Source organism: Paramormyrops kingsleyae, chromosome 2 (genome assembly GCF_048594095.1).
Source record: "Paramormyrops kingsleyae isolate MSU_618 chromosome 2, PKINGS_0.4, whole genome shotgun sequence".
NCBI lineage: Eukaryota > Metazoa > Chordata > Actinopteri > Osteoglossiformes > Mormyridae > Paramormyrops > Paramormyrops kingsleyae.
In genome coordinates this window covers 14,793,489-14,806,587 of record NC_132798.1, presented here as the reverse complement: position 1 = coordinate 14,806,587, position 13,099 = coordinate 14,793,489, and the positions used below count along the sequence as shown (strand labels likewise).

General features: G+C 49.3%; 1 protein-coding gene across 1 annotated transcript; it reads right to left on the bottom strand.

Annotated features, from left to right (window-relative positions):
* Nucleotides 1-654: 654 nt before the first annotated feature.
* Nucleotides 655-12,974, bottom strand: pggt1b (protein geranylgeranyltransferase type I, beta subunit). The gene is made up of 9 exons (XM_023836749.2): nt 12,808-12,974; nt 11,859-11,977; nt 7,995-8,062; nt 7,303-7,454; nt 5,676-5,808; nt 3,940-3,985; nt 2,781-2,965; nt 2,039-2,147; nt 655-1,450 (listed from the first exon to the last, which is right to left on the bottom strand). The coding sequence occupies exons 1-9, from the start codon at nt 12,966-12,968 to the stop codon at nt 1,302-1,304; spliced, it is 1,122 nt and encodes a 373-aa protein (XP_023692517.1). The 5' UTR covers nt 12,969-12,974; the 3' UTR covers nt 655-1,301.
* Between the last annotated feature and the right edge of the window lie 125 nt (nt 12,975-13,099).

The following is a 13,099-nucleotide window of genomic DNA, read 5'->3' as shown; positions in this document are numbered from 1 at the left end:
GCATTTCTCATATATGAAAGTAATCTCTGGTCATATTGTTACTAGACAAGTTGCACTCTGGCTAATATTCCAGACTGCTCTCAAAAAGGGACCTTACACTATTAGGACCTCGGCATTTCACTCTGCTCGAGTAAAGGAACATTGTGACTGAATTACTGATGGACACGACACACTGCTGGAAGCTGCTGTGAAAAAAAGTGTTTTTATTGGTGGTTATGTGGAAACTAATCACCTTGAATTTTGGCTGCACTTGTAGGAAATTAAGAGATTGTAAGAAATTGAGATTGTCGTAGTTTAACCTCCATGGTAAAATGATTCCAGAACAAAGGCAGGAGACAGATTCTTTCATATGGAAAAACACTCTGGTTCCCCAACATCCTGCCTCAACAAGTCCTTCTAAATCTTCAAAGCTGCAAGCTACCTTTTCTTGCAGTCTTTAATAAGCACGAGGATGAAGTTTGGCTTGCGGGGAGCAGACCACCTCCCCCTTCTCCACGTGTGATGTTACCCCAGCGCCACCGACAGCCAACTCTAGCTGTTCGCAGCTGTCCGTCGTCTTCTGCCTGTCCAAACCTGGAACATTACACTTTCCCTGCAACCCAACCTGTTGATATTTCTGACACATGCAGGCATGTGGAAGGACACCCAAGATCATTCTGTGTACAAAACAGTGATTTAATCAAATGGACAGAGTTTATGCGGTTTCACGAAGCACAAAGCTAACATTTGTCTGTCTTTTAGCCCAGCACGCAGGACAGGGGTGTCCAGTCCTGAGTTTCCCTACAGCTGGATCTTGGAGACCAGCTGAACATACCCCCACTATCTCACCGATGAGAGACTGTCTTCTGGTACTAAACAGAGCTGCAACCTCACACAAATCATGGCAGACAAGACCTTAAACCAGCACCAAACCCCTAAGTGTGAATTCCACTAAGTCAACCATCAAGTAAGCCATGCCGTTGTTAAACACCTTCTGAACCAAAGGAAAAAACACCAGAAAGGCAAAAAGTAAAAAAAAAAGACAACCCAAAGTATGCATTAAAAAAAAAATAATGTGGGGAGGATGGGGCACCGCTGAAATCCAGTGAAGCTAAACCATACCAGTTCAACTGGGTCAAGTGTCGATTCACTGGCAGATGTTAATAATTGATGCAGTTGGACACGATAATTTATGCATGGTCTTCCCCTCCATTCGACACAACACCAGTGCCAACTTAAGCGACCCACTAAGGTTAATATTGCTAAGGTGGTGTCTGTAGGTGGGCCGGTGTGGCTCGGAGACGGGCTGGGGAGACGGGCTGTCATGTGCAGGACTCGCTCCACGTCCGGTGCAGCTGCTGCAGGTGCTGCAAGGCCCTCTCGCTCACGTTGAGGGCTGGGTGCATGCGTCGTAGGCTGGACTCGCCGAGGAGGGAAAGGCCGCAGATGCCGAAGTAGGCATGCAGAGGATCTGCGGCAGGCGGTGGGGTCATGGGGGTGGGAAGGGGTGGGAGAGAACTGGGTCAGAGCAGCCCCACACGATCCCAAGGGACTGGGTCTGAGAGCCTTCAGCACCACTGCATGCCTGATGTAATCACAGATATACCGCTCACCAGAACCTGCACGGACGTGAGACTAGACATCCCCACTCACAAGCACGTTTCTCACCGATCCTTTCACGTCGTTCACACAGACGTCATAACCTTTCAGAAGCATAAGGTCTCCCTCACCAGGGCACTGGGAATATTTTTAATTAGTGTGCTTTACTGCCCTTTGCATCAGAGGAATGTTCCAGAATCAACTTGGGTTAAAATCCATCAGACTTGCTCCCCTCCTGTCTATTTTCTCAGGCCAAAACACCCTCAACAATGAATGGAAACAAAGCTGGATCTTGTAACTGGACCCAGTTTCTCTCCAGTATCCTTAAATCCATTCTGGATAATGGCCTGATGAATTAAAGATCCACCCCCGGCAAGGCTACGGTTACGGTTACACCGCGGTCTCCACTGATTGCGGGGGGCAGGTGGGTCAGAATGGAGCAGATCTGCGATGAAGTTACCTGGATGGCTGTCAGGCCACTTGGCAAACCCACCGACCAGGCGGTCCTGCGTCGACAGGATGTAGTTCCGGTTCTTCTCAAAATTAGAGTACTGGAAAACATCTAGTAGCTGGGGGACCACAGGCATGGAATTAGAAAATCAGAGACTTACCCTTGGAGGTGACAGTGTATAAATGGTGGGCATTCACCTGTGGCAGTGTCAAGATTTACTGAAACACCGTGGGTTAGTCCTCTGAGATTTCAGAGTGCTCCCACTAATTTGCCGTCTTTGCACTGGACTTAAAATTCCATTGCGATGTTGTTCATCAAGTCAAGTGCAGCCACTCAGAAGTACATCTGCATACATCAAGGACGACCCAGGACATGGCCAATAAAAAAATGACTTGGCTATAAAACTGTATGAAATATGCAGCTTCTCTGTACCCTTTTGAATTCCCAGTGGTGAACCCAGCCACTCTGCAGGAACCCTAACGCAGTGATTCCCAACCCGGTCCTCGGGGACCCCAAGACGGTCCACGTTTTTGCTCCCTCCCAGCTCCCTGCCAAAGTAGGGAGCCGAGAGGTAGCAAAAATATGGACTGTCTGGGGGTCCCCTAGGATTAGTTTGAGAAACACTGCCCTAACGGATCTGAATGGCGAGTTTTTGCATGCGTCGTGAGACTCCCAGAACCAGAGCTCCCAGAAATGTCCACCCCTGGACCTCACAGTGTTGGGACGTCAACTCAGGACCATGCGACGTTACCTGGAGGACGGCTCCGACCCAAAACGAGTAGCACGTGTCCACGGGCTTGTTGGGCCGGCCGTGGAAGCCGCTCTGCTGCCGCATGATGCACCAGCGGCGGATGCGGTTCAGCTCGCGCTCTGTGAGCGTTTCCTGCAGTTTTCCCATCAGGCACAGCGTTGCTATGGCGCAGAACGTGGAGCCTCCTGAGAAAAGGAGGTGGAGGCGCTTGGCTTAAAAGGCATCTCCCCTTGGCACCCCCAGTGCTGGCAATTAATCAACTGTGGGGAATGTCTACCATCACGGCGCCCCCCACAGGACAAACAAGACCATAATTGTTAATAAGACTAAGGCAGTCGGTAAATCTGTCACCACATGTGCCTGGTGGAGGGGTCCTACCATCAGGAACAGACAGGAAGTCACAGACGGGGACCTGAACTCTCACTTTCCGTCTGACGTATAATTAACCCCCCCGACTTTCTATTCGCACTGCAGGCAAGGTTATAATTCATGATACTGAGCCGCAGCTTCAATATCGTGCCAAGGACCCATTAATCCACTCCCCCAAGTATCCCCCCCCCAGCCCTGCGGCAGTGGCATCCTCGCAGTCTTGCTCTCCGGATGGTAGTGGAAAGGCCCGGAATTGGGCGTTATAGGTGAGGAAGCGTCTGCTCTGTCATTAAGGTTTGCTCACTGAACACCCAGGCTGCACAGATGTCAGTCACTCGGGGGAAGAGTTTGCAAAACAGACAACGCTTTGTGCTAATTGTCTGAAAGCGGAAACTGCAAAACTTTCACCCTCGGTCTCTGTGAGCTATGGAATCCACAGGCATGTATGTGTGGGTGTCATCCAAATCTGAGAGGACCCTGACGAGAGAACACCGTAAACTCCATGGTGGGGGGGGGGGGCCCTCCACATCAATGCTTAGCCGCACACGTAGAGCGTAAGACGTGATCACCTGGCCGTCAGCATCACTTTCTAGGTTACTTCTGCACTTGCTTAGGCTGAGGGGGGGCATCATGGTTTTAACCCAGTCTCGGGTACAATACCTCACTTCATGCCGCTCCATGTGAACTCACTCTCTACCTCCCAAGCGTGGCACTTGGCAGTAGGCAGGATGGGTACCTGGCCCAGACACGGGCATCCAAGAAAGTGCATGAGGCCGCCTGCCATACTCACCGTGGGACTCCAGGCTGGCTCCCTGCCCAATCCCGTTGTCGTAAGACTGAACCAAGGACAGCGGTGGGGGAGACGGAGGGAAGGAGACAGAGGGAGAGAGAGGTCATATTTTCTTAATGCCACCTCATCACATTCTGAAGTTTTTAAAGCATCATGATAGGGAGGAAGCCCTATTTTTAGTGACAAAGATTCACCGCGATGCTTCAGGGTGACACAGAGTGACAGAACGCGAGGCATAAGGGCCTGATGGGACACAGACACCGACCCGCGGGTGACCAGATCGCCACCGACATGTCGCCCAGCGCCGGCTGACAAACCGAGCGTGCTCAAACCCCCCCCCCCCCCCCCCCGCTCCCGCCACACACGCCTCCATTTACACTCTGACATTTTACAGGGAGACTGAGCTGAGCACAAGGACGCAGACCGGGGAATCCGGACAGTGCCAGGGAACCGTTTAGCTGAACGTGAGCATTACAGAACACGCCATCGTACTGCAGATCAGAAACAGACACCGAGACTGGTGACAGATGTTAAAGTCACTCCGGAGTGGGGTGGGGTGGGGGGGGGGGACTGATTCGCTCAGGCATAAAGGGGAGGGGTTGGGTTATGGACCAATCGCAGGCTGGGTGAAGATCCTACAAAAGACTAAGAGGATTAAGTCCATTAGGGGCTTCCCGTCTCAGCCCACAAAAGATTAAGAATAACCACTGACCACCTACATTACGGCGGTTGCCAAGTGGGGAAGGAAACGTAATCCACTCCAGACATAAGGGAACATTTGGTTGCTAGGTAGTAGATTATGTAATCCACAGCGGGATTAGGCCGTACAGCTGGCGAACCACGTCCCACCTCCTTACTTCCTGTTTACTCCCTGAGGTCATGTGATCATTATAGTACACATTCAACAGAGCGGAGGGAGTTTACAGGACTATTTTGTAATATTCTCTCCGTGCTTTAATGGTGCTCTTCCCCTGAATTAGGCATGCCCAGAAACGTGTCGCGTAATTAACAGGGACTGGCCAAACGACAATTAGCCTAATAAACAGGCGTGTGAGGAGACTCCCTGAAACACCATAACCTCACATTAACCAGAAAAACAGAAGTAATAGTATCAACATGATTAAGGCTGAGAGGACATTCCAACCCAGCTCAGAAATCTGTTTAGTCAGCTTCGCTGAAGCCAGAGAAGACTGCCCTTCAGCTTCCTGCTGGTCAGGAGACTTCAGTGATCATGTGACACTGTTATGGCCAATCAAACTACTGCTGCGCATGACAGCTCCTCGAACACAAAATCAATCACAGGTCTGTGCCTTGGATAGTTTAGCCTACAGCACTATGGGAATTACTCTGGTTACATGTGACATGGAGCAAGCAGGAAGCAGCATGGATGTCTGACAGCTGGCTGAGCAGCAGGGCGCTCCATGAATGTGTGTGTGGCCACGTCTGCATGTGTGCCTGTGTTTCCGTAACAATTACATTGTAAAGGATCAGATTTCCCACAATGTGACAAAAACTTGGAACTTTTTACCTTGTGGTAAACCTCAATTTTATAAAAATCTGTGACTGCAGTCAAAAACTAAAAATGCGAAATGTCTTTTGTTTGGTTACTTATGTTAAGGTTAGAGCTGGGATTAGGGTCATGCCTATAGAAATGAATGGAGAGACCCTATAGAGATGAATACATGGACTGTGCATGTGTTTGTGTGTGTCCATTGCGAGGGGGCAGACTCACGTACCAAGCTGCTGCGGATGTACCGGGCAGCCCTCTCCACGTCCATCCCTGACCAGTCGTCGAGAATGTAGCAGATGCAGGCCGCACAATAAACAAACCTCATGTCATTTTCGCTCCCTTCCGACACGGCGTAGAAGCTGGAACAGAGACAGACAGCCAAGGTCCACATCTGCCCACCGTCAGAGTCGCTAAGAAACTACCCTCGGGTTCTCCGGCACGGGTACCGGGTGAGGCACCGATGATTACGGACACGGCAGACTCGGCACTCTACGGTAGGGGTTCCTAACTCCCGGTCCACAACGAGTATCCCCCCCAGGGCACGGAACGCTGGGGGTTTTGGGCGGGGTTGGTTACTTTCCAATTTTCTTGATTGCATGTGAAAGAAATGCAAACAGTTAAACTTATTAAATCTGTCCCGCCAATTGATCCGCCTCCAGCACCGCCCCCCTCCCCGAGTGACAAGTTTTACCAGCCCATAAATTTTTTTACACAACATAAACCGGTCTGCGGTCATCAATATGTTGAGAGTCCCTTCTCTAGGGGTGTGGCCTTCATCAAGGCAGTGAAATCGGGTTTAATATCACACTTCGCCCCTAAGAGACGGAAACATCAGTTAAAGGTAAAGGCAGGTGCTGCCCAGAGGAACGAGCCAGGTCACATTCTTAGGCCGTGCATCAACCGTGCTGGAAGCCCCAATCAGTGTTGGTCACACTGCCTGTGCACGCAGGGATTGGGTGAGCAATTCATTCCAGCAGATGCTTTTAGCTATTTTCCTGATATTACCAGCACCGATAACCAGCTAACTTTAAGAAGTTTATTGTCATTTGCACTGAAAAACAAGTCAGTTACACCCACAATGAAAATCTCACTCTGCATGTTCCTCCTGGGCACAGTTGACACTTATCAGATACACAATCACAACAGAGTGAAATATGATCATATAAACATATAATACAGTAGATGAATATACATAATATGTGTCAATATGATAGAATACAGTGAAACTTTCCAAGGGTGGGGGGTTAATTTGTGCCAGTGGTGCTGGTGGTAAAACTGGCCGGTGCTGAATAGCAGAATGAAGCTACAACGTTTTTTATCTCTGTGAAAAACGAAAGATCGATCTGCAGGCCAGATTTATTATTGGATTAAAAACATGGGGCAGGCCTTATAAAAGCTGCTCGCGAGCTGGATCTCGTCGTTACTTTTGAGACGGTGAAGGAGCAGACAGATCCATCACCATGCTCTAGCGAAAATGGCTGATCATCTAACGCAATCATCTCCCTTACAGTAGTAGTTATGTCTTTAGCTCTGCTAAATTTGAATATTCAGGAAAGACTAAATATTGGCCAAGACTGGTCACATCGGCCCTTGCTGACATCTTGATTTTTAATCATCAGCTAATAACGATATGTTAATAATATATTGTGTATCTCAACCTTTATCCAAAGCGACATGCATGTTTTTTCTCCAAGATGGCAGGATAGGACAGTCCCTGCGGCAACTGGGGGCTGGGGGCCCTGCTCAGAGGCTCAAAAGTAAAATCACTCTGCCGACAATGGGATTTGAACCAGTGACCCTCTGATCACAGGCACGGCCTGCCACCCCACCGAGCCACACGCCGCAGCAGTTACCTGCCATCCTCCAGCTGCAAGGCCTTCACCCCCGACAGGCATGCCTCCTTATCCACCCGGCTCAGGTCGTCACCCAGGATGAGCAAACTGGCGAGTCCCGTATACGTCATGGCCACGTGGCCGCTGTCGTAGGGGTGGGGCAAGCCTGGACCCTGGAAATGGAGGGGGGTGGGGGGGTCACACAGCAAATGCTGAGCTATTTCTACTGCCACTCTGCCCTCTGTTCGACTGTCATGTAAAGGTGGATCCACATTAACCTAACCACTCTGCTGCCCCCCCAAAACTATCCTATCAATCAAAATTATTTCACACAAACTTTTTTGTTTTCGATGTGCAGTGAAATGCTGGTTTGCTTGGCTCCAACATTGTGATGACAGGAGACATGTGTGTAAAGAAATAAACCATCAAAATGAAATAATAAACATTTAAATCAATAATCCATCTATTTTCTTTACCTGCTTGTCCAATCAGTTATAAATGGTGAGCTCTGTGTTACACGGTTCTAATAAGCTAGAACAGTGTTTCCCAATCCGGTCCTCTGGGCTCCACAGGTGGTCCGTGTTTTTGCTCCCTCCCAGCAGGAGTAAAAACATGGACCATCTGCGGATCGCCTAGGACTGGATTGGGAAACACTGCTTTAGAAACATCCACACCAGGCCTGGGAGTTGGGAGACGGCCCCCAAAGCAGCTACCTTGGATGGGTTGTAGGGGACTCCCATGTATGATGAGCCACGGAATCCACAGCGTCCGGTGTTTGATTCTACAGGGAGGAAGTGCATGTTACGCCACACACAGAGGTCCCCCCAGGCTGACCCGATCATCAGCACGCCACAAACAACAGACAGGTAAAAGCACAGCACAAAAGCCCTGGGCACGTGTACACAGGCATCACAAATACATGTTGCAAACATTCACCATGCAAAAGCAGCATGCCACAATGTCCCAGTGCTGCCACCATGTGGTGACAAAGGGTTTCTTCCTCCAATCAATGGTAGTCCATTTCTCCTTTTTTTGAGGACAAAGGAACAGGGAATGGTCATCCGCAGATACGGTAAACATATAGCATAAAATATTCATACAATCTACCAATATGGAAACTGAATACAGTAAAGACTTTAAAAGAGTTTTGGTTATTGACTGGGGGGGGGGGGGGGGGGGTAGGAACAGCAGGACAGGGAGGATGTGGAGTCAGAGAAGCAGACAGGATTTCAGCATCCAAACAGTGGAGTCACTGGACTTATTTTAACAAATTTATCCTAAAACTAAAAACTACTTTTTTTCTTGAGATACAGCAGTGAATTTTATACGTATTGGGCACAAGTTGAATGTTATTTGTCCATCTGCCGCAGCCAGGTGTCACATGGGCGTCCCCTTGGCCTGGTCCAGCCGCTCGGGTCCTAAGCAATGAGGATCCTGTGAGCCGGATCACACTCAGGGAAACGCGCCACATGGCCGTAGTGCTGTAAGTGATGCTCCCTCACAATGCAGGTAATGTGCCTCATTTGGGACTCCTCAGGCAACCGTTCATTCGACACAAAGTCAAACCAGTGGTACCCAAGGATTCTCCGAAGAGACTCAGTACCAAAGGAGTCCAGTCTTCGTCTCAGCTCACTGTATAGCGTCCATGTCTCACAGCCATACAGCAATGCAGGGAGGACCAGGACTCTAAAGACTTGGACCTTCGTCCTCTTGCAATGATATCTGGAGCACCACACACCCCTTTCCAGTGACCTCATGGCCCCCTATACTCTTCCAATCCATCTGCTGACTTCATAGGAAGAGTCACCAGAGACATGAATGTCGCTGCCGAGGTAGGTGAATCTCTTGACGAGGTCGACACCTCCCCCGCAGACAGACACATTACTGATGGCTGTGCCTAAGAAATCATTAAAGGCCTGGATCTTGGTTTTTATCCAGGACACCCACAATCCCAGACACTCAGACTCCTCACTCAGTCTCTCAAGAGCCCCGATCAGAGCCTCCATTGACTCTGCGAGGATCACAGCATCGTCGGCAAAGTCAAGATCAGTAAAACTTTCTACACTAACAAATGCCCCACAGCCGCTGGACCCCACGACCCTGCGCAACACCCAGTCCATGCAAGCATTGAACATAGTAGGAGCAAGAACACACCCCTGGGGATCCCCAGAATCAAGTGGGAAGAACGCGGAGGTTCTCCCTCCACTCTGCACAGCACTCACCAGACCAGTGTACAGGCCGGCCAAGACGTCCAGAAGCTTCGGGGGGATCTCGCAAAGACTCAAGATGCCCCACAGGGCAACTCGGTCAACTGAATCAAACCCTTTATGGAAATCAACAAAGGGTGCAAAGAACCTCTGCCTTTATTTGCACTTGCATTCAATGAGAACCCTCAGTGCCAGGATGCGGTCGATGGTAGACCTCTTATGTGTCAAACCAGACTGCTACGACCACTAACAGGTGTGCAAGTGAACACGGATCCTGTTAAGGATGACCCCAACAAGGACCTTACCCGGCTCTGAAAGCAGTGTTATCCCCCTGTAGCTGCCACAATCAGTGCAGTGTCATCCACAAGGACCATTCCATCATCCACCCTGAATCTGTCTCCGAAGAACATATTCAGATGTGCGTAATGCTTCAATTCCTCTGTAAGCAGGACGTGGGTCACTAGACCACATATGATGTATCACCTGCTCACAGATTTGTCTAACAAACGCCTCCTTATCTGCCCTCAGAGCCCTCACAGCAGTCCATCTCAGTTCCCAGTACAGACTGGAGTTGCCACCAAGTTGTGCGCTGCGACTCCTCTCAATAATTTCCAGGGTGCCCTGTGAGATGAAACATCTCCTTCTGGGAACACCAGCAACACCAACACAACCCTCGCACCCAAGTCTGCAAGTTCTCCACACAGACTGTGTGCAAACTCATCAGAAACAGCTTGATCTTGTATTCTGTCTCATTCTCCAGGTAGTTGATAGCCTACTGGATCTGAGTTGAATCTTCAGAGTAGCAACAACAGGTCCGTAGTCAGAATTCACAAACTGGGCACTTCTGTAGACCCTGCAGTTCTGCAGGAGCCTCCAACGTCTGCACACGTGGATGTGATCAATCTCCTTTGCTGCATCACCATTATTGGAGTACAACGATGCGGCTCAGGGTGATGGAACCAGGATCCAGTGACCCGCAGCCCCTGACCTTTCGCAAAGTCAAGGAACATGGAGCCACACTCACCCCAGTCTCCAGACCCATGGGGACCGACACAAACCTCATAGCTAGCCCTGTCAGTCTCAGTGGTCGCACTGAAGTCACCCATGACCAGAGGAGTGTTACCTCGTGGGTACTCATTAACCACAGAGCAAAGCTGCGAGACATCAGTCACTGTGGTTTAAGGGTACACTGAGACAACAGACAAGACACCCAAAGAGTGCCTTAGCCTGAGTCTCATAATACGCTGGTTGAAAGGAGTGACCTCAGACACCACCAGGAGGAGCTGATCTGCCACAGCAACAGCTACTCCCTGAGCATGGCAGTAGTGATGGGCAAATGAAGCTTCATGAACCATTTGCTGTATTTTTTTACCTCACTAGATGGCGCTCTTGGCTTGCTTTGGGATATGCTTTGGACCCTTTTTTTGAACAGACAGCACCATCTAGTGGAGTCAAAAAATACATCAAATGGTTCATAAGTATAATTTTGCTACATGGCAGCCATTAGAGCAAGCAGACCAAAAGTAGGTACACCCACCTGCGGAGATCTGCTTACAAAGCTCCCCTGACAGCAGAGGAAGATGGTCATCTTGCCAGAGAGACAAGATGTTCCACGCGCCTACCCGGATGGGTTACCTCATATTGGGACCTAAGTGCCGCCATGCAGCGGACGATGCTTCAGCACCACACCAGCCCCGATCCCTAACTGGCCTGACCCTATTAGGTCTCAGACGGTTCAGACTCTTCCAGGGATGAGGCTCCCAAAGGCTCCCCCCCCCCCATCTCCTTCATGGTGCGTGCAGCCTTCCTGCGGGCAGCTGCAGCAGAGCTACTCCCGCAGAGAGCAGAAGGGTGTCGTGCCTGTTTAGACTGAGCTGCTGTGAAGTGTTTTACCGTACCTGGAGTGCCAATCCCACCACCAACCTCCAAAAATTGTTTCCCTGCAAGTTGGAGGACCGCTTGCAAGGCCGGATGCAGATTAACGTCATACCCAGGACTGACTACTGGTACTCATAATGTAATAATAGAAAAAATTTAGTATTATTTCATTAGTCCTCTCTGTCCCAGCTGGCCTGCTCCGACACAAACGGCTTATTCTGTCGTACCAGCACACAGAAGACGGTCCCAACAGGCCTCCAAAACTGGGTCCGGTTTCATCATAAATCAGCCTGCTTGTAATTACTAGCTGAGGACAGCAGGCGGTGTACAGGACCGTGTTGCCACTAAATCGCTGAGCATGCCCACTCATGAAAAGGCATAATCCTGTAATTTTCCCTTAGGTAACATTTTATTTCGCATTATTTTCAGCCGGGGGACAGTACGGAGGTTTGCATGGGCAAAGGCTCAATTCAGACAAGACGACACACTTACTGTCTTCGGTGGGAAGGACTTGATGTGAGTAAATCCACTCTATCAGCGCCGACTTGTCCACAACATCCAAGGCATCGAGAACATCAAGGCCAGAGAGGGCAAAGAATGCGATGGTCAACCTGGCGAAGAAGCAGATCGGATCAACCACTGCTGCTGCTCGACTGTTTCAATGCAACTCTGACGAGCAACTGCAAAAAAGATGCAGCTGCTGCAAGCGAAGAAATGAGGGAAGGAACACAGGTATAGAAAAGCACCTTACGATTCAAATGGCAGTTGATGGTTTTAGAAACATCATCTCAATTACCACCCAAACGACAGCTCAAACACCAAGTGATCCGCCCCGCTAATTAAACGAATTTAAGAAAGACGTAAACCGAGAATCAAGCGTCCAAGCGTTTCTGACTGACACCAGAAAGCATAAAGATGACAGCTTAAATTCCCGTTAGCAATGGAGGGGCCTGTTCGCTCCGCGGGCTACTGTGAGCATCCTCACTTACTTGGCTATTGCCGTTTCACCTTCAAGACAGTAAGCGATGGATCAACAAACCACAAGCAAACCACGCACTGGACACGCGATGTGTTTGTAGACATTTTGAGTGCAACATCGTATTTCAGTATAATAAAAGCTAATGTCCTTTAAACAAAGTGCGTGTGTGGTCTGAATTCTGGGTGACACTGTCGCCAAAAAATTCGCAGTGATTTTAACTGGCAGCGCGGTAACACGGAGGACAGCCTTTGGATTAATGTTGACTTGTTTTACAAAGGTTAAAGAGCTGCTAACGGGGTAATGTTACTGTAAACAAACGCAAACACACTGTTCTGAAAAAGCACATGTGCGGAATACAGGCGCACAGCCGGGGCGGAGGGTGCCCCAGCGGACACACCAGGCTTTCACACATGACCCTTTTATCAACCACGTTGTGTGATACAGAATGACTAAATACGCTACCTGTTCGTCTCCAAAGACGAATATCTTTCGGGCAAGACCTGCAGAGATCTCTGAAAGAATCGTACATGTCTGTCTTTGAGAAAGTCAATTCGCTCAAACTCGGAGAACGAACTCTCCTCTTCAGCCATCTTTGTGTTTAAATTAACTTCCGCAAACGTCATGTCCGAACAAACCGGAAGTGAACTCGCTTAGTATTTACAAACGTTAGCCAATTTAGTGTAAAATAAATTTACATGACAGTTAGTCGGCAGTAAGTTTACATTTTTATTCAAATTCATATGAATAAATGAAC

Bases quoted from the DNA above. Each gene is read 5' to 3' on its own strand.
- pggt1b (XM_023836749.2), bottom strand. From the start codon at position 12,968: ATGACGTTTGCGGAAGTTAATTTAAACACAAAGATGGCTGAAGAGGAG. The intron at 2,966-3,939 runs GTGAGTATGGCA...TCCTTTTCTCAG, and splicing joins AGCCAGCCTGGAGTCCCACG to GAGGCTCCACGTTCTGCGCC. The intron at 1,451-2,038 runs GTAACTTCATCG...CGCCTGCCGCAG, and splicing joins GTGGCCTGACAGCCATCCAG to ATCCTCTGCATGCCTACTTC.